The sequence below is a fragment of the Lepidochelys kempii genome, chromosome 12, assembly GCF_965140285.1.
Source record: "Lepidochelys kempii isolate rLepKem1 chromosome 12, rLepKem1.hap1, whole genome shotgun sequence".
Lineage (NCBI taxonomy): Eukaryota > Metazoa > Chordata > Testudines > Cheloniidae > Lepidochelys > Lepidochelys kempii.
Window position 1 is genome coordinate 9,002,946 of NC_136391.1, and position 23,225 is coordinate 9,026,170.

A 23,225-nucleotide genomic window follows, 5' to 3' on the forward strand; every position below is an offset into this window, starting at 1 on the left:
ATGTAACGTTTCCAAAATTCATTGCCAACAGAGTTCTTGACCCTGGGAATGTTAAGCTTCTATAGCTGCTGGGCATGTTGCTAAAAAGTCAATACATGTTTTACAGTTTCATTGTAATTTCATGGCCCTGGCCATATCTGATGATCATTCTGTTTTCTTGGAATAAGGAGGAGAATAACCTGGATATCCATGTCCACCTGAAATGGATTCTGGCCTTTTTATGTATGTGCAATTGCCCATCTTCTTGCCTATCTAGCCAAGAGCATGTGCTGCTTCACTACTCGGTTTGTGTGCGCACATCCCATAGGGACATTCAAAAGTAGCGTGTGCTGAAAATCCGGTTCTTCCTAGGCAGCGCCCTGAACTGAACCTGCCTAGTTAGGAATCTGATGAGAGGAAAGACCTTTCACTTTTCAAATCTGATCCAAAGTAAGAGATTAAAGAATCCCAAAGGAAACACTTATTGTATGATTTTTGAGCACAAATACACTCCAACTGAAGGTGTCCTGCTGTACAAGAAAAAAGACACGAGGAGTGCCCAAGGCTTTTCTTTATGAGCGGGGTCGCCACAGCTTGTAGGCAGCAAGATTAAAAAATAAAAAAAGTGGTGGTAGGGAGGACCAGGAGATAGAGTGGGAATGAAAGAAACCAAAAGCAGGTGATTAGGGATACAGCACGCAATCCACCCATAAATTTGCCTGGAGATAGATGAAAAAGCCACCACCAAATGACAGAAGCATTTGCAGCATTTTAATGGCCTACCCTTTCCTTCCTTTGCCTATTGCTTTACTTTTAATGGAAGGTGCTGTCTAAGATGCCAGAGGCCCCTTATAGAGCATCAATTATTTCTCCCATTTTTCCCCTTGCAATCAGAGCTCCCCCCTTTCCTCAGCATGCGTGTGAGACCCTCCATAAAGATGGGCTGATTTTATAGACTTAAAACAAACCAAACCAAAACCCTCTGGAAAAGCCCTATGCAGGCATATGTATAAATTAGATGTAGAAACCCAGATCTCTTCTGCCCATCTTTGATGGAGAGGAGGAACTGCAAATGTACATTGTGTTTAGGGCAGTACAAGAGGGTACAGTCTGTGAGTACTGGGATGGAATTAACCATAGGAACATTTAGGCTAATAAAACCCATGCTAGTGTGTCTCTCTCTTCTGTGCTATTGATTAGATTGTGGATTAGTCTCCCAACGGAAGCAGTAGGAGCCTCCTGGTTTATGACATTTAAAACTATACTGGACAAAGCACTAGAGGACGTGATATAGGGAACAATTCTGCATTGGCCAGTGGGTAACATAATAAGGTGCTTTTCTAGTTGCTTAGATTCTAGGGAGGTTGCTAATGTAGAAGGTAAGAGATTTCCTGGTATATGTAGAAAAAAGCAGGGGACAATCATAGTGTCCTGGCTAATGTCCATTCAATTAATAAAACAGATGGTAATGGACAGGGCTGCATCTGAGGGATGGCGGAGCACATAACAGCGTAGAGATACCAAGAATGATAGCGCCTTTGAAATGCCTAAGTTGGACAGATAGCTTGGGACTCTCGGCATTGGAGTGGGAGGTCTACCGTGGACTGCTATGGGAACAGCATAGGTAGGCAAACATGAGTGCTTTGGAAAATCCCACTCATACAGGCTGCTATATAATGCTATATAATGACTGCACTATCAAATTCAGTGGGTTGAGAAGTGCCTTGGACTACCCTGGCATATGAAACATATTTCTGTCTGTCAATTCTGTTCTGCTACATAGATACCAGGCTACATGTTTAATACAAAGATGGGCCCAAACCAAAAGACTGTCCCTATAGAGGTGCAGGCCGGATCACTACATCCAAACACCTGCAAACTTTGGGGAAGTTGATTCTGATATGATTTGGAGTCAATCCTTCTCTGCATTAAAAGGAAATAATTTCTGTATGTGCTGGTGATTTAAAGCCAATATTAGTTACATTAAAAAATGAAACCAAAAAAAAGGTGTTCAAGGGTTAAATGAAAAATATGCCTTTAAAAAAGAGATTCACTCGGTGTTAATAAGCACCAACTGAACTGTCACTTGTGTTACCATCTGGCATAGTGCACCAGGGCCTAGAGGAGTACCGGAAATGTTACAGTGCCCTTGTCCTATGACGGGATCTCTGCTTATGGTGACTAAACCATCAGCAACTCCTAAATGATAACAGATCTGAAAATGCAAAATACTTCATTGGGTTAGCTGTTTTAAACTAAAGATAATGTTGAATTTGAAGAAACAAGTCTCCAGCCACAACAAAATCCTCAGCCGGTATTATGGGAGAGTGGTGCAGATTTTATCTGGCTAGAGTAGCTGCGGTGGGGACAAATGAATAGAAAGAGTGAAGGCCTTTAAAGCTACTAGTTTCCTTCACTGGTGACTGATGTGCATGAGCGTGCCTTGCTGACCTAGATCCTCCAACTTTTAGCTGAGTAGTTCCATCTTCTTCAAGGGGGTACTCCTGTGTATAAGGGTTGCAGGATCAGTCCTTAATTCTTCTGTTCCTTCCAATCTTTAGTTCCTCCTTCTGTCTCTTTCACACTCTGGAGATTTTCAAAGTACTGCAAAGGAGTTAGTCACACATCTTCCATTGAAATTAATTCTGATTGGCTGTGATTGTAATACAATCATTGCTGAAAATATAGCACAGAAATTTCCAATCTGTTGCCGGTCCACAGACCACTAGCTGATGGACTCTGCAGAGCATGCTGGTCATCTGGTGTGGGCTACTCCCCCTTAATTCCAGCTGCTAAATAGCATTAAAAGAAGATTGAAAATACAGGAATACTTTCCTACTGTTACTTTTCCTGGAGGGGATATATATATATATATATATATATATATATATATATATATATATATATATATATATATATATATTGGCCAGCACAGCCGTAATCAGGGAAACATGAAAATCTGTGTTGGCAAAAATGGCTATGTTTTATTGTTAGAGTGAATAATTAAACAGATTAAATGTGAATATCCATACAATAGATATTTAGAATTGGCACAATGTTAGGGACATCAGCTATTTATAGCTTCATAGGCCTGGAAGAGACCTCCAGGTCATCTAGTCCAGTCCCCTGCATTCATTCTGGAGTACAAAATAATTGCATCTTGATCTGAGGTTGCTGGGTCATGACATCACAACATTTGCATGTTCCCATCTTGACATGGGTAAGTGCCTGATCACATTGCATCATCATGCCGTGATGCAACATAGTGAGATCAGTTGCAATCCCAGTGTTTTGGTGTGAAGTTCTGCTCTATACTGAAGAATGTCTGATCTCAGGCTTTATCACAGAAGCTAAACAACCCAAACAGCATCACTGATTAAGTTACAAAATGAAGTTGTTTTAGTATCAATCGTTAGGTAGAAGCGGACAGATTTAGTGTTGGATGGATAACAATTAAAGCTGGGTCCAAATCAAAATGCATCAAACTCTGGGAAATTCATATCTGGACGTAGGTCCAGATCAGAAGTTTGTTGGTGGCCCTTCTATCGTCAGAATGAGGTGAACCAAGACCCTAGACTCAAACACTTGTGATCTTTGTGAACACTTGGATCTGATTCCTAACTGTGCACCTTGAGCTCATCGTTAAGAATAATACCAATAACACAAGGAAACCAACACCACTGTAACAGCAAAGAGTTCACCTATTTTTACTATAATCTGTCTGTCTCTGAATTTCTGGGAGGCCTATCTCCATAATGAGTTCTGTTAGGGAGGTGGAAATTGAATCAACTACATTGTGCAACAATTTGTCCTATTAAGCAGGTAAACAAAGTGTCCTATTATCTATCAGACAGTCCAGAAGTCAACTATCCACATGAGCAGATCCACTAGATCAATGTATAGAGCAAACTACTTGGAGACATTCCCTTTATAACATCCAGATCAAGCACTGGGATGAACTATTCTGGGCAAAGAGACTAACTCCGGTTGGATCAGAATTAGACTGTATTGGAGTTCTGCATGATACTTTGATAGCTTGGAACACAACACTCACCCCAATCTTTAAACATCTCCAGTAGAGTCATTGCCAAGACATACCTGAGCATTTTAAAGGACACTTCAGACCAAAGTTTAATGAACCCAAATGCAACATTTCCCCTCCTTCTGATATAATAACCTATGGAATGGGATACTCACTATTGGGCAGAGTCATTAAGTTGATATTCCCGGGACCGGTTGAAGCACTCCTGGATTCCAGAATCTGCCCAGAGTCTCATCATAGCTGACAGCAGCTCTGGGGAGAAGGGCTCTGTGTCCTCCATTCGACTTACTACATCACAGACCATCTTAGCATCAGCCTAGAGAGGAAAGAAGCAACAGGTCACATGAGTTGCTGAGATGTATTCTGGAACTGGAGAATTGTCCTCTCCTTCTTGAGACTCCTAAATAATTGAGAGAGTCCTCAGCTTTAGAGCCCACAAGTTTGAGTCATGTTTTAGGATTCATAGCAGAGCCATCCAGTAGAGTAGCCAGAATTAAGGCCGGAATGAGGATGTGTCAAAGAAGCCATTAGGAAGCGATGGTCTCCTAGTACATATTTGCACAATCCACATTATATAAAGTTATGGTAGTGAAGTATGTCCAATTAGCAAATGGACCAATATGTATAATGTATGTACATCTCATGGGCTATTCAGCAACACAAATAACCCAGATACAGTGCAGTTACGTATGTATGTAAATTACCAGTAAAGTGAGGTATGGGCTGGGCCAAATTCTTTTAGTCATGTGTCACCCCACCGAAGTAAAGAGGATTATCATATGATCAGATAAGTAGAATACAGCCTATTAGACTATTTCAGATTTGTCTACTACTACTTCCTCTTTCCCATGATTTCACACCAGCATACAATGACATTATTGAGAATTCATAATAATAACTACATGCTGCATATGTACATGGTGCGACACAATTTGGATGAAGATAGATATCCTGTCATGATGAATTTACAGTGTATCACAGGATGACCACAAACAAGAGGAGACAACTGCATAGGGAGGGGGAAGAGAGGGGAAGTTACATATGAAACATTTATTTCAACCCAAAACTAACATTTTTGGGGGGTTTTTCAGTGAGAAAAATATCATTTCTGGATTGATTTGAAATTTAATAATTTTTTCCGATTTATTTGGTTCAGCCACCCATCTGAAAAATCAACTATTTGCTCTGCTCTAAGATTCTAGTATCACTTTCTTTTTTATGGCTGTTAAGTGTTGTCCAAAGATCATTTGGAACTCATCATGGACAATATATTCCTAAAAGCATTAATAAAAATGTAATTAGTGTCAGCTGGTGTAAAACACCAAAAAGCTTTGCTAGGATAACAAATTGCATGGTTTCAAGAACTGGTTCATATCTGCCAAATCAGAATCCTCTGTTCACAAACTGATTTCAATAGGGCTTCCCTATGATCTAGTTTCATGTATTTTTATTGATTTCCCTTCCCTATTTTCATAACAGGCAACTTTTCTTTCTTTTTCTAAGAAAAAGGATTTGGGTGACTTTGGCATTTATGAAAGTGAGAGATTAGCAGCCCACGCTCAGGCCCTGCGTAGTGTAGGCACTCAGCCACCTTCTCAGACAGAGTCCTGACAACACACTTTGCTCTCCATCTGCAACTCCCACCCTAGTCATGGGCTTCCACTTGCACCTCAGTCTTGACCTGCCACCCTCATCTTCTATTCCAGTCCAGCATCCTACTTGCACCCTTCATGCCTAGCCCATCAGACCCTGTGCTGTCACAATCCTAGATGTTTCACAGTGAGGGAATGCTGGACACTAGTGTCACGGATGAGCAATCACAAGGGATTTTCAGCCACATTCTGGTCTCATTTACACCAGTGAAAATCTGGAGCAACTGCATTTACTTCAGTGGAGGGTTTTTTCATATTGGTGTAGCCTGGATTAGAATGTGGAACCTGGAATTTGAACTCATCTTTCTAGAGGTGTGACTAGTTAATATGTTATCTCATGGCATCAGTCCAGTTCCCCAGGAAATTTTTCTTATGGTTTTGGCACCCAGAGGAATTTTCTGCAAGTAGGAAATGTCATCTGCATTTGGACAATTCCAAGTGAATGAATGCATTTCGCATGTAATTCATGCTTGTGCAGAGAGCCAGAACTGGCCGTATGCAGCACTCAAAATAAGGCCTAAGTGGGATTTAAATAGTTAATAGGCTTTGCGCTGGCCCTCTGCGTTTTTGGACAGCTGTAAATGGGTCACGTTGCAGCCCACTGTGCTGAGAACAACATGCAGTAGCTGAAGGATATTTTGGAAAGTTTTGCTCTTGGTGACTAGATTGCTGAACGTTAATACACCGAAACACAAACAATTACAGCGAGAGCTAGTTCCGCACAGCTCTGCTGAGAAAGCTGTTCATTAGAATATATAATTAATTTCTTGATGTGGTCTCTGGTCTCGGTGAACCTGTTGAGTGACCTTCGCTTGTAATGCTTTGCCTCAAGTGCTTAAACTGGCCCCAGGGAGAGAGTCCAGTGCATCAGCTGCACTGTATTTGGTTATTCCCAACACAGCTGCTGCATTAGCTGAGCTTCAGACACTGAGCATCCAAGCAGCTGGCAGAGAAGAATAACAGGATAAGGCATCTCGCAGTCAGTGATAAAGTGAGACAAGTCGCTAGGGGAAATTGATAGGAGAGGCAAGACTTCACTGCAGAGAAGTGTGGAGTCCTCAGGGCAGCTTGGCTACTAGCAGATGCAGGGCCACATCCACAGCTGAGGTAAATTGTTGTAGCTCCATTGAAGTCAATGGAATGCCGACAATTTACACAAGAGGAGGATCTGGTCTGAGGACTTTACAATGTAATTCAAAGGGGGAAGCAAGTCATAGCCCCTTACTGCCTGTCAGGGGTCAGGACACTCTCCTACCTGTCAGCCTTTTCTTTTCTTCAATGTCATCAGACAAAAAAGAAACACAGGGGAGGGAATTATTTTTGATTGATTATTTTTGAAAATGATTTTTAAGAGCAGGTTAGACAAACACCTGTCAGGAATTGTCTAAATAATAACTAGTCCTGCCATGAGTGCAGGGGACTGGACTAGATGATCTCTTGAGGTCCCTTCCAGTCCTATGATTCTATGATTCTAAACTCTCTGGACCGAAATCTGTCCCTAGGTAACTGCAGGGACTTCAGGGGAGTTACACAAGTTGTGAACCTGACCCTCCTCGTTCAAATATTGCCTGATTAAATGCCCAAAAGATAGAAAATTCCACATTGTGCCTTTGTTGCCAGCGTTAATTCACTATGCTCGCACCTAACGGTTTTCGTGTTCTCAGAACGGTGAGCAGCTTTGCAAATCGCGCAGGATGAATTGTGCAGGCACAGCTGAATTTAGGATGAGTGTGAAGCCTGTCAAGGGGTGTGTGGGGTGCTTTACAATCCTCCTGAGTTCCATGACATCTCCAGCCAGCTGGGGGCTGGGGTCATCCAGGTAGCACCAAGCCCCAAATTTGTTCGATTCCAAACTCCTGCAAACTTGGCAATGAAACCCAAACTTTAGACCTTAGTGCTATCTGGGTGACACCGACCCTACCGTGCAGTGGGAGCTGACAGATTATTTATCACGTCAGAAAGGGGAACTATGCAAAATTTCAGAACGGGAAACGATGCAAAAATGAGGAGGTTAGTTAAACAGAAATTAAAAGGTACAGTGACTAGAGTGAAATCCCTGCAAGCTGCATGGATGCTTTTCAAAGACACTATAATAGAGGCTCAACTTAAATGTATGCCCCAAATTAAAAAACACAGTAAAAGAACTAAAAAAGAGCCACCGTGACTTAACAACTATGTAAAAGAAGCAGTGAGAGATAAAAAGGCATCTTTTAAAAAGTGGAAGTCAAATCCCAGTGAGGTAAATAGAAAGGAGCATAAACACTGCCAAATTAAATGTAGAAATGTAATAAGAAAAGCCAAAAAGGATTTTTAAAAATAGCTAGCCAAAAACTCAAAAGGTAATAACAAAATGTTTTTTAAGTATATCAGGAGCAGGAAGCCTGCTAAACTACCAGTGGGGTCCCTAGACGATCGAGATACAAAAGGAGCACTTAAAGACGATAAAGTCATCACAGAGAAACTAAATGAATTCTCTGCTTCCGTCTTCACGGCTGAGGATGTTAGGGAGGTTCCCAAACCTGAGCCGTCTTTTGTAGGTGAAAAATCTGAGAAATTGTCACAGGTTGAAGTGTCAATAGAGGAAGTTTTGGAATTAATTGAGAAACTTAACAGTAACAAGTCACCAGATGGCATTCACCCAAGACTTCTGAAAGAACTCAAATGTGAAACTGCAGAACTATTAACTATGGTTTGTAACCTGTCCTTTAAATCAGGTACTGTACCCAATGACTGGAAGATAGCTAATGTAATGCCAATATTTAAGAAGGGCTCTAGAGGTGATCCTGGCAATTACAGACTGGTAAGTCTAACGACAGTACTGGGCAAATTAGTTGAAACAATAGTAAACAATAAAATTGTCAGACACATAGAACATAAATTGTTGTGCAAAAGTCAACATGGTTTCTGTAAAGGGAGATCATGTCTTACTAATCTATTAGAGTTCTTTGAGGGGGTCAACAAACATGTGGACAAGGGGCATCCAGTGGACATAGTGTACTTAGATTTCCAGAAAGCCTTTCACAAGGTCCCTCACCAAAGGCTCTTAGGTAAGTTAAGTTGTCATGGGATAAGAGGGAAGATCCTTTCATGGATTAAGAACTGGTTAAAAGACAGGGACCAAAAGGTAGGAATAAATGGTAAATTTTCAGAATGGAGAGAGGTAACTAGTGGTGTTCCCCAAGGGTCAGTCCTAGGACCAATCCTATTCAACTTATTCATAAATGATCTGGAGAAAGGGGTAAACAGTGAGGTGGCAAAGTTTGCAGATGATACTAAACTGCTCAAGATAATTAAGACCAAAGCAAACTGTGAAGAACTTCAAAAAGATCTCACAAAACTATGTGATTGGGCAATAAAATGGCAAATGAAATTTAATGTGGATAAATGTAAAGTAATACACATTGGAAAAAATAACTCCAACTATACATACAATATGATGGGGGCTAATTTAGCTACAACTAATCAGGAGAAAGATCTTGGAGTCATCATGGATAGTTCTCTGAAGACGTCCGTGCAGTGGTAGTCAAAACAGCAAACGGGATGTTAGAAATAATTAAAAAGGGGATAGAGAATAAGAGAGAGAATATCTTATTGCCCTTATATAAATCCACGGTACACCTGCATCTTGAATACTGTGTACAGATGTGTCCCCTCATCCAAAAAAGATATACTGGCATTAGAAAAGGTTCAGAGAAGGGCAACTAAAATGATTTGGGGTTTGGAACGGGTCACATATGAGGAGAGATTAAAGAGGCTAGGACTTTTCAGCTTGGAAAAGAGGAGACTAAGGGGGGATATGATAGAGGTATATAAAATCATAAGTGGTGTGGAGAAAGTGAATAAGGAAAACTTATTCACTTGTTCCCATAATATAAGAACTAGGGGCCACCAAATGAAATTAATGGGTAACAGGAGGAGGGATAGCTCAGTGGTTTGAGCATTGTCTTGCTAAACCCAAGGTTGTGAGTTCAATCCTTGAGGGGGCCATTTAGGGATCTGGGGCAAAAACTGGGGATTGGTCCTGCTTTGAGCAGGGGGTTGGACTAGATTAATAGATACTAAGGTCAGAAGGGACCATTATGATCATCTAGTCCGACCTCCTGCACAACGCAGGCCACAGAATCTCACCCACCCACTCCTGCGAAAAACCTCTCACCTATGTCTGAGCTATTGAAGTCCTCAAATCATGGTTTAAAGACTTCAAGGAGCAGAGAATCCTCCAGCAAGTGACCCGTGCCTCATGCTACAGAGGAAGGTGAAAGACCTCCAGGGCCTCTTCCAATCTGCCCTGGAGGAAAATTCCTTCCTGACCCCAAATATGGTGATCAGCTAAACCCTGAGCATATGGGCAAGATTCACCAGCCAGATACCCAGGAAAGAATTTTCTGTAGTAACTCTCATCCCACCTCATCTAACATCCCATCACAGGCCAGTGGGCCTATTTACCATGAATATTTAAAGATCAATTGATTACCAAAATCATGTTATCCCATCATACCATCTCCTCCATAAACTTATCAAGTTTAATCTTAAAGTCAGATAGGTCTTTTGCCCCCACTGCTTCCCTTGGAAGGTTATTCCATAAGTTCACTCCTTTGATGGTTAGAAATCTTCGTCTAATTTCAAGTCTAAACTTCCCAATGACCAATTTATATCCATTTGTTCTTGTGTCCACATTGGTACTAAGCTTAAATAATTCCTCTCCCTCTCCGGTATTTATCCCTCTGATATATTTATAGAGAGCAATCATATCTCCCCTCAACCTTCTTTTAGTTAGGCTAAACAAGCCAAGCTCCTTGAGTCTCCTTTCATAAGACAGGTTTTCCATTCCTTGGATCACCCTAGTAGATGACCTCCTGGGGTCCCTTCCAACCCTGATAGTCTATGAAAAGGAAGTTTTTCTTCGCTCAGAGCACAGTCCACCTGTGGAACTCCTTGCCTGAGGAGGTTGTGAAGGCTAGGACTATAACAGGGTTTAAAAGAGAACTGGATAAATTCATGGAGGTTAAGTCCATTAATGGCTATTAGCCAGGACGGGTAAGGAATGGTGTCGCTAGCCTCTGTTTGTCAGAGGGTGGAGACGGATGGTAGGAGAGAGATCATTTGATCATTACCCGTTAGGTTCACTCCCTCTGGAGCACCTGGCATTGGCCGCTGTCAGTAGACAGGATACTGGGCTGGATGGACCTTTAGTCTGACCCAGTATGGCTGTTCTTATGTTCTTACGTCCAGAGGGTGATTAGAAAGGAGGAGAGAGAGGGTGGAGTTTAATGTATCCCTCCATGTTGACATTTCCCATTACCCTCAATGCCAAAATGACTCAGGTTTATCTTGCTGCTTCTCTCACTGGTTCAGAACTAAGGATGTGAAAGAAGGCACCTGAGATATCACGACACAGTGACTGCTATGGCAGAAGGGAAGCTGCAGTATTTTCCTCTCTCCTGCTGTAGAGTTTTACACTAGAGCCAGCAGTCAAATTGCAGTAACATGTCTCTTGACCACAACTAAAACTTCACACCAGCCTCAAGTGGTAGCCACTGACCACTGAGCTACAAATCCCCCTGTCATTGTTATTTATAATTTGTCCTGCGGTAGTGCCCAAAGGACCCAATAAAGGACCTGGTTCCCATTGTGATATGCACCGTGCACACCTATGATGGAAAGACCTTTGCGGTCTCTGCCTCAAAGCGCTTCCGGTCACTTCTGTACAGACAAGCGCTGCAGGATAATGACTAAGAATCAGACTGGGAGACCCATCATCCGTGATTCAGGCGGTTTTTCCAAAAAGACGCTTGTAGAACTGTGTTCCAGCAAAGACTGTATTTTTGATATTTCAGATGACTACAGGGATGGGGTAGCAGCCACTTTGAGTGTGGTCAAGTTAACTTCCACTAGCTTCATAGTTACTTCTCCCATTGCTGAGAACCTGCCATGACCTGGGGATATTAAGTTTAACTGTGCTTCATCTTGCCAAGGTGCACAGATATCCTCCCACCCGTTGCACATCTGTGTAGGGGTGAGGTATAATGTGCTCCTTGCAATCCTGTGAATATACTGACTCTGCAAAGCTACTGCAATTGCCAGTGTGGATGAGAAGGGATAGGGCGTACTCTGTGCCTCTCAAATAGCCAACAGCACTAGTGCTACATAAAGAGGCATGCAAGCTGCACCCTCTTCAAGTAGGGTTTAATAGTGAGGCCAAAATGGAGCTCTCACCAGGGCTCTCCACTTCCACAACACCCTGAATGCAGAGCTCTGCCTTAAAGGCACCACACAAAGTCCTTATCTGCTGAACACTTATGCTGCTAAAGACTCCGTGCACATATGCTGAGTACATAGAGATTTCAGCCGTGGAGACTTCAGCTGCTGAAGACTCTAGCATTCCAGACCAGTGCTCGATGTCTCCAGCCCATAAAGTCTTTATGGGCTGTTGAAACCTCAGCACAGCTCATGAAGACTTCAGTGCATAAAATACTCTGGGCTGAATTCTTGATGCACTGAAGATTTTGTGAACATAAAGACTTCATCACAGATCACCTAGATTTGAATTTCATAGCCAGAAATATTTCTAGCCTCTTAGAGTCGCCACCAATTCCAAAAATAGTGTCTGACACATCCCCAAACCAAGACAAATGAAGAGCCTTGGTAAGTTCAGTTGATCTTGGTGGCTTGTTTCTATCCTAGAGGTCATCTTGCTCCAGCTGATATATTCATAAATAATCCACGTAGTGCTGAGAATGTGAAATTCTTTCCCTCTTTCCAGACTTTTGTAAAAGTTACAAAAACTGCCAGTAGTGAATCTACCTTGGACTGTGATTTTGTTAGATCTCATAGCTTATGTGTGGTCAGTACTTACATGGGGGAGCACAAAGGAAAAGAGAAGAGCCGCAGGAACTGATGTCCCTTTCCCCTCCAAGTCATTATTAAGCCAGCGTCCTGACCAGTTGTGGTCTTAAGGATTCCATTGAACCTTCTGCAAGAGTCAGGATGCTAAAGGCTTTGACCTGACCAAATTCCAACTCAGGTAAGTATAGTTAGTATATTCTGCCTAATTACACTGGTCTTCCAGAGGTTTCTACTGGATACAATGCTCTTCCCATTGTATCCCAAACTGTTTTGCAGAGTTGCTGTGTGCTTTCAACCAGCTGCCATGTTTCAACCCTGGAGATGACTGCATTTCAGTGGCAGATGTGAAAAGATTCCTTTTAATCAGTTTGTAACATGAGCTGGGATCCTAATGGAGGAAAGAGACTATATAAATATAAGTGGTTACCATGAACTCTGTGGTGTCAAAACCATATTTAAAATACTGTACCTTGCCACACTGTCGTAAATCCTTCTCAGCTTTTATGAGACATGCTGGGGATCCTTCTGCCCCTACTCTAGGAGTCTGCGTGCTGAACTAGAGAATTTCTCATATTTGGACCTGCTGTATTATTATTTAAGAGGAGGCCTTTTACTCAAGAAAAGATGTCATTGCATATCTGATTTATGACATGCTGCAGCAGGATATAAACTGAGGACATAAATGAACAGTGATGATGCAGGAGAAATGGAAACAAAACGAGATTTCTGATAGGGCTCCTGTGATAGTGACTATTTGATCCTCATATGGGTCGGATGCCCAGATAAGAACTCAATCTATTTAGCTGAACAAAGAGAAGGTTAAGGGGTGACTTGGTTAGAGTCTATGAATTTTTACACGTGGAACAAATATTTAATAATGGGTTCTTCAATCTAGCAGAGAAAGGTGAAACGTAATCCAATGGCTAGAAGTTGAAGCTAGACAAATTCAGACTGGAAATAAGGCATAATTTTGTAACAGTGGGAGTAATTAATCATAGAATATCAGGGTTGGAAGGGACCTCAGAAGGTCATCTAGTCCAACCCCCTGCTCAAAGCAGGACCGATCCCTGACTAAATCATCCCAGCCAGGGCTTTGTCAAGCCTGACCTTAAAAACTTCTAGGGAAGGAGATTCCACCACCTCCCTAGGTAACGCATTCCAGTGTTTCACCACCCTTCTAGTGAAAAAGTTTTTCCTAATATCCAACCTAAATCTCTCACACTGCAACTTGAGACCATTACTCCTTGTTCTGTCAATCATGGGAACAATTTACTAAGGATCATGGTGGATTATCTATCACGGGCAATTTTTTTCAATTGAGATGGGAAGTTTTTCAGTTTTTCTGCTCTAGGAATTATTTTGGGGGCAGTTCTCTGGCCTGGGTGATACAGGAGGTCAGATGAGATGATCACAGTGGTTCCTTTTGGCCTTGGAATCTGTGAATCTATAAGCAGTCAGGACAGGGAGGTTCTTTGGCACTGACTAACCAGCAGAACCTGCAGCTCCACTTCACCCAGGGGAATTAACTTTTGGGGAGATAAAGCATCTCTCCTAGTGGCTCTGAAAGTGGAGAAAACAGAATCTCGATGGGCAACAGAAGGGGAATTGGAGGTGGAATCATTTAATGTTTCTGCTGTACAGGTTATCCACCAAAAACAGTTTAAAAATAGTTCTTATTTTCCTTTGAGAGTCATTTTATCCAACAAAATCTGGGTTTAAATAGACATAGATGTAGCAGGCAAAATAATAATATAAAAAGCCACTAAGCCTGAACTGAAAGGGCATGGGGCCATCCGTCAATGTGTGCATTTGTTAGCTGACTTAACAAGCAATTAACGATCCAAGAGGAGAAAACACACCTTTTTTTCCCTCTCACTCTCCAGGACACAGCTCTAACTGTGAATGACCTTAACATCTCCAGCCCCCTCTGGGCCCAGCAGGTAGATTTTAAAATATCACCTGGTTGACTTTTCCCCTCCTCCCCCCTGCCTCCTCCCCTATGCTTGGCTCTCCCTCTCTTCCCAAGGGGTTGGGCTTGGAGCCTCCCACCATGATTTGCCATCTGTACTGAAGCGAGCAATTAAATAAAACAAAAAACCCTCACAGTTCCTATCCCACAGGGGTTTTATCTAATGAGCATCCCGGTGGTATTTCAGATATGCAGGAGCTAAAAATATATGGTGGGTCACCCATGGGACTGCTGGAGCGAGAACAAATGCACTGGGAGCTGCAGTGGTTTTTTTGCTCCCTTTCCTTCTCTGTAAGTACAGTTTTCCAGCTGCTCCACAACTGAACCAAGGGCAGAAGCACAGGGAACTGCTCAATGCCCTTCTGTCATACCATTCAGCTGATCAGACCTCCTAGCTTCCTCCTGCAGCTCCTTAGTGACAGATACAGGTGATTTTTTTGGGGGAAAGCCGGTTTGCAAAGGTGCAAATTTTCATTACTTTTATGTTTTACGCATTTGCTTTTTATAAGGGAAGGTAGGGCTGGCAAAAGGCCCTAGTCGGACAGCCCAGGAGACTGAAGTCTCCAAGTTACTCCCACGTAGTAGCCGTGTCCACTTTCTCCCTTCTGTCCCATCCTGTGTACCTCAGTGACGCCCCGGAAAAGGAAAGAGAGTTTAGCCTCTATGCCTTTCTGCACAGTCAGTCATCAAGGAAACCCATTGGGACCACTAGCCTTCTCCCCTGTCTCTTGTCACTACGCTGCTCACGGAAAAATCTCTGGGGAGGTATTGCCTCTCTCTGGCCCCCACCCTGAAAGGCAGATATTTGTGGGGAGCCTGTTCTCACCCGTTTGACAGGGTCTTGGGGGGCTGTGAATGTCTGCCCAGGGAACTGGGATTGCTTAGTCTATGGAAGAGAAGAATGAGGGGGGATTTGATAGCTGCTTTTAACTACCTGAAAGGTGGATCCAAAGAGGATGGATCTAGACTATTCTCAGTGGTAGCAGATGACAGGACAAGGAGTAATGGTCTCAAGTTGCAGTGGGGGAGATTTAGGTTGGATATTAGGAAAAACTTTTTCACTAGAAGGGTGGTGAAACACCGGAATGCGTTACCTAGGGAGGTGGTGGAATCCCCTTCCTTAGAAGTTTTTAAGGTCAGGCTTGACAAAGCCCTGGCTGGAATGATTTAGTTGGGGATTGGTCCTGCTCTGGGCAGGGGGTTGGACTAGATGACCTCCAGAGGTCCCTTCCAACTCTAATATTCTATGATTCCTCTGTCTTCTGTGTCTCACGAGAGTGCGGGGATGTCCTAGGCATTGTTCAAAAGCAAACCTACACCCCAGCTGATGCACTGGAAAGGTTCTGTATTGGTGGTACGGGTTAGAACTTCACAAGACAGTGAAATACATAGACAGTGGTAAAGAAATGGTTTGTTTATTTACTGGGAAGGGAATGATGTGTGTGTATGTGTGTGGTGGACAGTGAGTACAAACTCAGTGAATAAAGAGACAGAGTATGAACCTAACTGTAGTCGTTTAGGCTTCCCCCTTGTACCACTTTCACCAAGTCATGTAAAGTATGTCCATTTAGTTCTTCCATATGCAAATCTATGATTAATTTTGTCCCAGGGAATAGACTGTTCCTGTGTTTAAAGAATTCACTATGTAGCTGGAAGAAAAGGAGTACTTGTGGCACCTTAGAGACTAACCAATTTATTAGAGCATAAGCTTTCGTGAGCTACAGCTCACTTCCTCAGATGCATATCGTGGAAACTGCAGCAGACTTTATATATACACAGAGAATATGAAACAATACCTCCTCCCACCCCACTGTCCTGCTGGTAATAGCTTATCTAAAGTGATCATCAGGTGGGCCATTTCCAGCACAAATCCAGGTTTTCTCACCCTCCACCCCCCCCACACAAATTCACTCTCCTACCAGCAGTATTATTTTTAATCACTAAAACATGCCCAAACACAGGTCAGATTTTTCGGAGAAAGTATCGGGAGGGTAACATAAATAACTCCTGGCTATTCACCCTGTCCCAGCAGGTCAACTCCCATTGACCTTAATGGTGCAGAAGTGGGTCTTATAGAACGGATTAAAATTTTCTTAATTGAATCGTTTTCTGATGAAAAATGCCCTTTTCACAAAGCTGAAATTTTTGGTGAGAATTTCAGTATTGCTGATAAATTTCAGGAAGATGGAGATGAGGCTCCCTGGCTGTCAGCCTGGAAGGTTCTTGTCACTGTTGCTTTCCGCCCGAGAAACTGACAAAAGCTTTGCGGGAGAGCTGGTGGGCTGAGCACCCTGACTTGGCCTTGTCACCTCCTCCTGGCTCCCGGGCTGGAAAGGCAGAGAGCCCTGACTCTCTGTCTCTCCACCTCCTTCTCAGTCCAGGAGCTGAAGAGGCAGAAAGCATGGGGAACATGGAAAGGCTCAGGCTCCTGACCCCCCACATCCCCCTTGGTGTGCCAGCCACCTAAGATGTTCACAGAGGTCTTGATCTAAACACAAGTGGAAGAAGACTATAATGGTGTAGAATATTCTCTTTGAATCTACTTCCCTCAGAAGCCCCCTCATGGTAAATCTTTGCTTTTCTTGCAGAAGGAGAGGGTGTTTACTTGAACTCAGAACATGCTCGTATTAAACTTGCTTAGAGATTTTACAGACGTCTTTTTGACTCCATAAACTGGCGAGCGTAGGTTTAAACAAAAGGGGAATAACAGGGGTAAACGGATCCGGGTTGGAGTGACTGAATGCAGAACATTTCCCGTTTTGATTCACTAAATCCCAGTAAATGTCACCACTGCTGTTATTTACTCTGATTGATCAAGGCTGTCACTTAACCTATCTCAGAGGTACACACCATCTTTCCTCCACTAGCTGGTTGTACTCAAAGCCACATCTCATAAAGTTTCAGTAAAGCCAGGCTGTGTGTGTGGGGTGGAACCCTCCCCGCCCCCCAGCAGAATTAAGTTTTATTAGCAATGCAATAAAAATCAAAAATTTTCCAGCAAGCTGTAATAAGCCAGGGTACAATGTGAAAAGAATAATGACTGAACTCCTTAACACTGGCCAGGAACTGGGGATGGGCCAACTGGTTTCATAAAAATAAGGACTAAGCCAAACTGGCACCGAAGTCCGAGTACGATGCGCCTGGGTGTGTTGCCTTTGGGAACTTCAACCTGGAGCTTCTGGATATAAAAATGGGAGGCTCTGTTGCTTGAGCTAAGGAATAAGGTTCACTAACCATGGAGGCACTTGCAACCTCGTAAATCTGTGTATGTGATCTAGCCACTAGAGGGAGGCAAAGAACACCACTGTGTTCGAGGGGGTTTCACAAACTTCATGAGTTGAGGTTAGAAAAAGTTGATTTAACGTTTTAAATGGCTGCATATCCGATTTCAGGCAGCATCGGAAGCAGAAGCACAGCGGTATCGCACACAGAGCTAGTGTTTTCATGGTATTTCCAGCTTGCATGAAACCTGGAAACAAGGCAAGCCTTGCCAGAAAGCCCATTCTAATGGTATTCCCACCCCACATTCAAGACCCAAGAGTGTGTCTGGGCGCCAGCGAAGCATTGAAACGTTTGGCCCATTAGCAGAACTAAACTGAACATTTTGAAATTTGTGGCTGGAGCATTTAGGGTTGGGGGAGATGCAGCAACGTGCCCCAATTCTTCTCCAGTCTGTGTCCTCCTTATCCATGCTTCCTTCTGCCTTTGTAACATTTTCTGTTGGCCTCCCACTGCTGAGGGACACTTGAATTTATGACTGCACAATCTGAGACCCAGGTAAAACACCTGATTTGTAACAAGTGCTTAGCACCTGTTTTCTTAAAGGCAGGCCAGTTTAAAGTGTCTCCAGCAGGACACCCCAAAATTTATAGTCACTTTTGAAAATTTAGGCCTACATTCTGGTAGCCCTTTTGTTTGGAAAGCACCTGATTTCAATCTCAATCATACTGATGTCCATTAGGAATAACTCTGCTGAAATCAATGGTGTTATACCGGGGTAAAACTCAAGATGCTTGCCAGACTAATTCACATCACACAGCAGAACGAAGCCTAACAACAACATTCAACTAGAGTAAAGCAGCTGTCTACAATGCCATGCTAACCACCTTGTGTCTTATTTGTATAAAACTGTTCACAAGAAGTGCAGACTATGTAGGCGCCAAGGGAAAGCCCTTCTGTCTCTGGTGACAGCAGAGGGTATCATCATAATTTTATAGACTAAACATGAAACAACGGCTACAGCGATGTGCAGATATCTTCCTCTGAGGCTGTGCCATATGCCTGACAGAGCAATAAGAGCCTTATTCCCTTGCTAACTTTCATATTCCACAGGAGATAAGACAATTCCACTACTTCTGGTTCTGTCTTTTTCTCCCAGCAACTTTTGTATTTTTAGTATTCACTCCATAATTTCTATGTTGAAGCCTGTTTATTGTACACCACTACATACAATGCTCATTGCTTTACACTTAGGGAAATAATGAAAAACAATAATATTACATATTCATAGATTCCAAGGCCAGAAAGAACCATTGTGATCATCTAGTCTGACCTATGTAACACAGGCCAGAGAATTTCCCCAAAATAATTCCTAGAGCGGAGCTTTTTGAAAAACCTCCAATCTTAATTTTAAAATTGTTAGTGTTGGAGAATCCACCATAACCCTTGGTAAATTGTTCCCATAGTCAATAACCATCACTGTTAAAAATGAATGCCTTATTTCCAGATTGAGTCTGCCTAGCTTCAACTTCTGGCCAGAAGACAGTGTTATATCCTTGTCTGCTAGATTGAAGAGCTCATGATCAAATATTTTTTCCCCATGTAGATACTTCTAGACTGTGATTAAGTCATCCCTTACACTTCTGTTTAAGCTAAACGATTAGAGTTGTTATAGCTCTAAAGGATTCCAAAGCACTATGTAATATGAGAGAACGGCTTCCCTCATTACTAAAGTGCAGCCACCTCTGGCAACAGCAGTTTAACAACAGACTGCAATGCAATAGGAAGTGAATTACATACATTTTGGCTGGGACACCAAGAGTTAACACACTTTTTCTTGGTTACAAGCAGCAAGGAGTTCAGAAGGATGTCGTATCTGGCGGACAAATGTTGTATGCAGCAGATTTAATATTTCCAAACGTGGAATTATGGAAGGTGTTGTTCAGTATGAGAAATGGCTATTCACGCTATTCCTCTGTATCTCTGATCCAAAAATGTGGTATTTTTTTCTTAAAAGTATGTTGTGAGCTATTAGTTGCAGGTCTGAAATACTGTCATAACTACCATCATTTCTTGTTGGCCAATAGAATTACAATACCTGCCATGGCTGTCACCAGCAGAGTATGCACGATGATCTTTCTGAGACTGGCAGAGTGTAGAAAGGGTAGATGGGATGTGATGAGTGTGAGCTAACAGCTGGACTGCTTGTTTGCATGACACATAGAGACATTTCCTTGCTCATTTTAGATATCATTATACTCTGGATTGTTTAAATCCATTCTTCTCACTTCAAGGCAGTAGATGAGAGGTGGATACTTCAGAATGTCCTAAATATGTGAAGCAAAGATTCACTTCAGCATTTTTAATCAGATGCAGATAGTCCAGAAGAACATTACCACTTAGAGGGTGACATGCTTAATACAGTATTGGAAGGTGCTCAGATACTCCGGTGATGAGGGTGGCATAAAAACCTATATAGAGCAGAGAATGAGATCCTGGTAATGTGGTTCTGCTACACCCCCCTCCTCCTCTGTATGATGTGGTTTTAGAATTCTTATATGCAAGATAAGAAAGTGTCCATTAAATTAAACAGCTTTGAAGTGTTCATATTGGAGGAAGCGTTAAGGAATTATATGGCTTCCCATCCTGGGAGAACAGGAGGGGAATCTGGATATTATATACCTTGGGGAAAATAAACCACTGTCTTGCATTCATATAGCACCTTGAAATCCAAAGGGTCCCAAAGCATTTTACAAACTACATGCACACACTGTTTAACTGTGAAGGAACTTCCTGACCACTGAAATGCAGCTAATTCTGGGGTGGATCATGGCAGCTATTTAACAGTACACAACACTTCTACACAAAAGTTTAGGGCCTGACAGAGAATAGCAGATCCGTTTGAAATGGAGGTGGAATTTAGGCCAGTAATTTATAAAATATAATTGCCAAAACTAGAAAATAGGACACCAGCATGAAAATCCACCAATTTTGCAAACAGTAGGATGGTTCTTTATCTTGTTGTAAGGGTCACAACATCTTTAGCACCACAGTATCTCTAGCAGCATGTTGGGGTTTGGTTCACTACGACTCAAGGGAAGAATCCCACCTATACTGATTTCTGAATGCCACTTGCTGCAGAATCTGTGTTCCCTTTGGGGGAATATACCAGGCCCCAGACTTCCCAGTTTGAATGATCTGAAAAGATCACAGCTGTAGGGGCAATGCTGGGTGGGGTGGGGTGGGGGTGGTATATAATAGTTACGGGAAAGGATGTAAGGAGAGTGGCTGATGATCAGCTATATGGAGAGAAATAATGGTTCTAACTGAAGGCCAACAAAGATCTTGGTAGTTGTCAGAAGTTGGATCTAGGTTCAGTATTTAAAGGAAGACGACTGCTTCTAGCCTGTACAGTTCTCATTCTTTTAGCCTTCTTAAGAACTCCCATGTTAATGATCTACCAGGCAATTGCTTATGGATGATGGACAGGGATAACATTGATTTTGATACGAGACCTTCTTTATCCTATAGGAAAAAGGGGCACTGTCTTTTGAAGAGAAAAGAAAATGTCACCTAGAGAGGCAGTATTCAGAATACAAAGCAACTGGATATTTAGAGAGAGACTGACATTTTTTACATCTGTGGCTAAATGCCGCTCATGTATGATGATTTATAGGGCACTGTCTTCCCGCTGAGAAGCCATGCAGTGCTGGAACCTAGTAATTAGTTTAATGCTCAGAGCTGGATGCTGAAAGGTGGGTACTAATATCTACTCTACAATTAATGTAACAGATTTGTCACTGCACAGCACGGCTCTGGACAAAGTCTGTGGGTTGCTGTGGACTGCCCCTGAGAAGTCTTCATTAGCATGATCAGAAGTACTTTCCCGGTTTTTTAATCCTGCTTCTGCCTGGAGACGAGGGGTGATGGTAGTCTTCTCAGGGGACAGCGTGGATAGAAAAGGGAGTGCTTTTTCCTTCACCCTTGCTAAATTTCAGCTCCCTACAGGAAACCATCTCTACCTCCCTCCTCTAGACTGTGTAAACCCCCCATTCCTCCCTGAGTATCTATAGTGCCCATCACTGAAATATCTACAGCAGTAGGTTTGTGGTGAAGCCTCTTACGACTTCAAAGAGGTCTCTGGCTCTCCCAAGCCAAACTGACTATTTCCTTTTGGTGACTGGCCTGAGGTGATGTCACTTCTTGCAGATATTAACTCAATATACCAGTGACCAACAAGACAAAGAATGATTGCTTGGAATTTGTTTTGTCCCCTGAGCTTGGTGCTGTTGCCTGGAATGAATTCTAATTTTAATCTAGACTCAGCATATAAACTCCTCTGGTCCTCCTAGTCCTGCACTCCCTATTCACAACACTTATGGCTACACAGAAGAGCTGACATTGAGGCATCTTAGCTATTACAGCTGATGAGATTTAGCATTAAATTGTATTAAAGGGAAGCTACAAGTTAAAACTATTAATGGGTTAAAAAAGAATTAGATAAATTGATGGAGGATAGGTAAATCAATGGCTATTAGCCAAGATCATCAAGGATGCAACCCCATGCTCTCGGTGTCCCTAAACCTCTGATTGCCAGAAGCTGGGACTAGATGACAGGGGAAGATGACACTGTAATTGCCCTGTTCTGTTCATTCCCTCTGAAGCACCTGGCACCGGCTGCTAGCAGAAGACAGGACAGTGGGCTAGAGGGACCCCATATGGCCATTCAAGTGCACTTAAGTAAAATCTTTAAGGGCCAATTTTTCAAAGAAGGGCTCATTTTAGTCTCCATTTGTGCACACGCAACTATGTTCATGCAGCTTTTGAGCATTACCACTTTGGCACATCGGAGGCACAATTTACACATGCCTGTCCCCAGATCTGTAGGAGCAAGGGCAATTCGGGGTGTGTAAAGTCTAAAAGGAGGGGCCATGGCTGAAGACTTTGGTCCCTAAAAGCTTTTTAGGTCCCTGGGTGAGCACCTGAATAACCAAAGTAATCTCTTCTTACTCCTCCTCTGGTGGGAGCAGGGATTAGCATACGCAGAGAAATCCACCTACCCCCCCACTGAGTTACCTCACACCTGTGTCATTCAAAGAGAGAAGTGACTGGGTTAGTGTATGGTGTTATGGCATGGAGGTCGCTCCAGTTTACCCTTTGTGGTCAGGCGTGGCACTGCAGGTGACCCCCTACCACAAGTTCCCCTCACCTGGAGTATAAACAAGTTCCAGACTGCCTTTCTAGTATTAAAGAGTGCTCTCTTCGGAGGGTCTCAGTGATGGAGCTGCCTACAGAGGACTTGAAGCCTAGACTTGCTAAATGAGCTAATCAGAGACAGTGGCTGTGGGGAGGGAGCCTCAAGCAGCTGGTTCCTTATAAGAGAGCTGAAGCAGTTGTTGCAGGGAGTCAGCTCCGAGCAGGACAGCTGCAAGCCGAACCCCAGGGCGGGTCGCCCCCCTAAGAACTCATCAAACAAGGACTCAGTGAGGGACCCTTTCGCTCCGCCAGGCTCTGAGGT

At 42.8% G+C, this 23,225-nt stretch overlaps 1 protein-coding gene across 3 annotated transcripts in view; it reads right to left on the bottom strand.

The window, feature by feature from the left end:
- The window catches only part of GNAO1 (G protein subunit alpha o1), a 299,015-nt gene that overhangs the window by 86,947 nt on the left and 188,843 nt on the right, over nt 1-23,225 (bottom strand). For all 3 annotated transcript variants that reach the window (XM_073307481.2, XM_073307480.2, XM_073307482.2), the window contains exon 4: nt 4,177-4,337. In XM_073307481.2, coding sequence (XP_073163582.1) covers nt 4,177-4,337 — 161 coding nt within the window. The remainder of the gene's footprint in view (nt 1-4,176; nt 4,338-23,225) is intronic.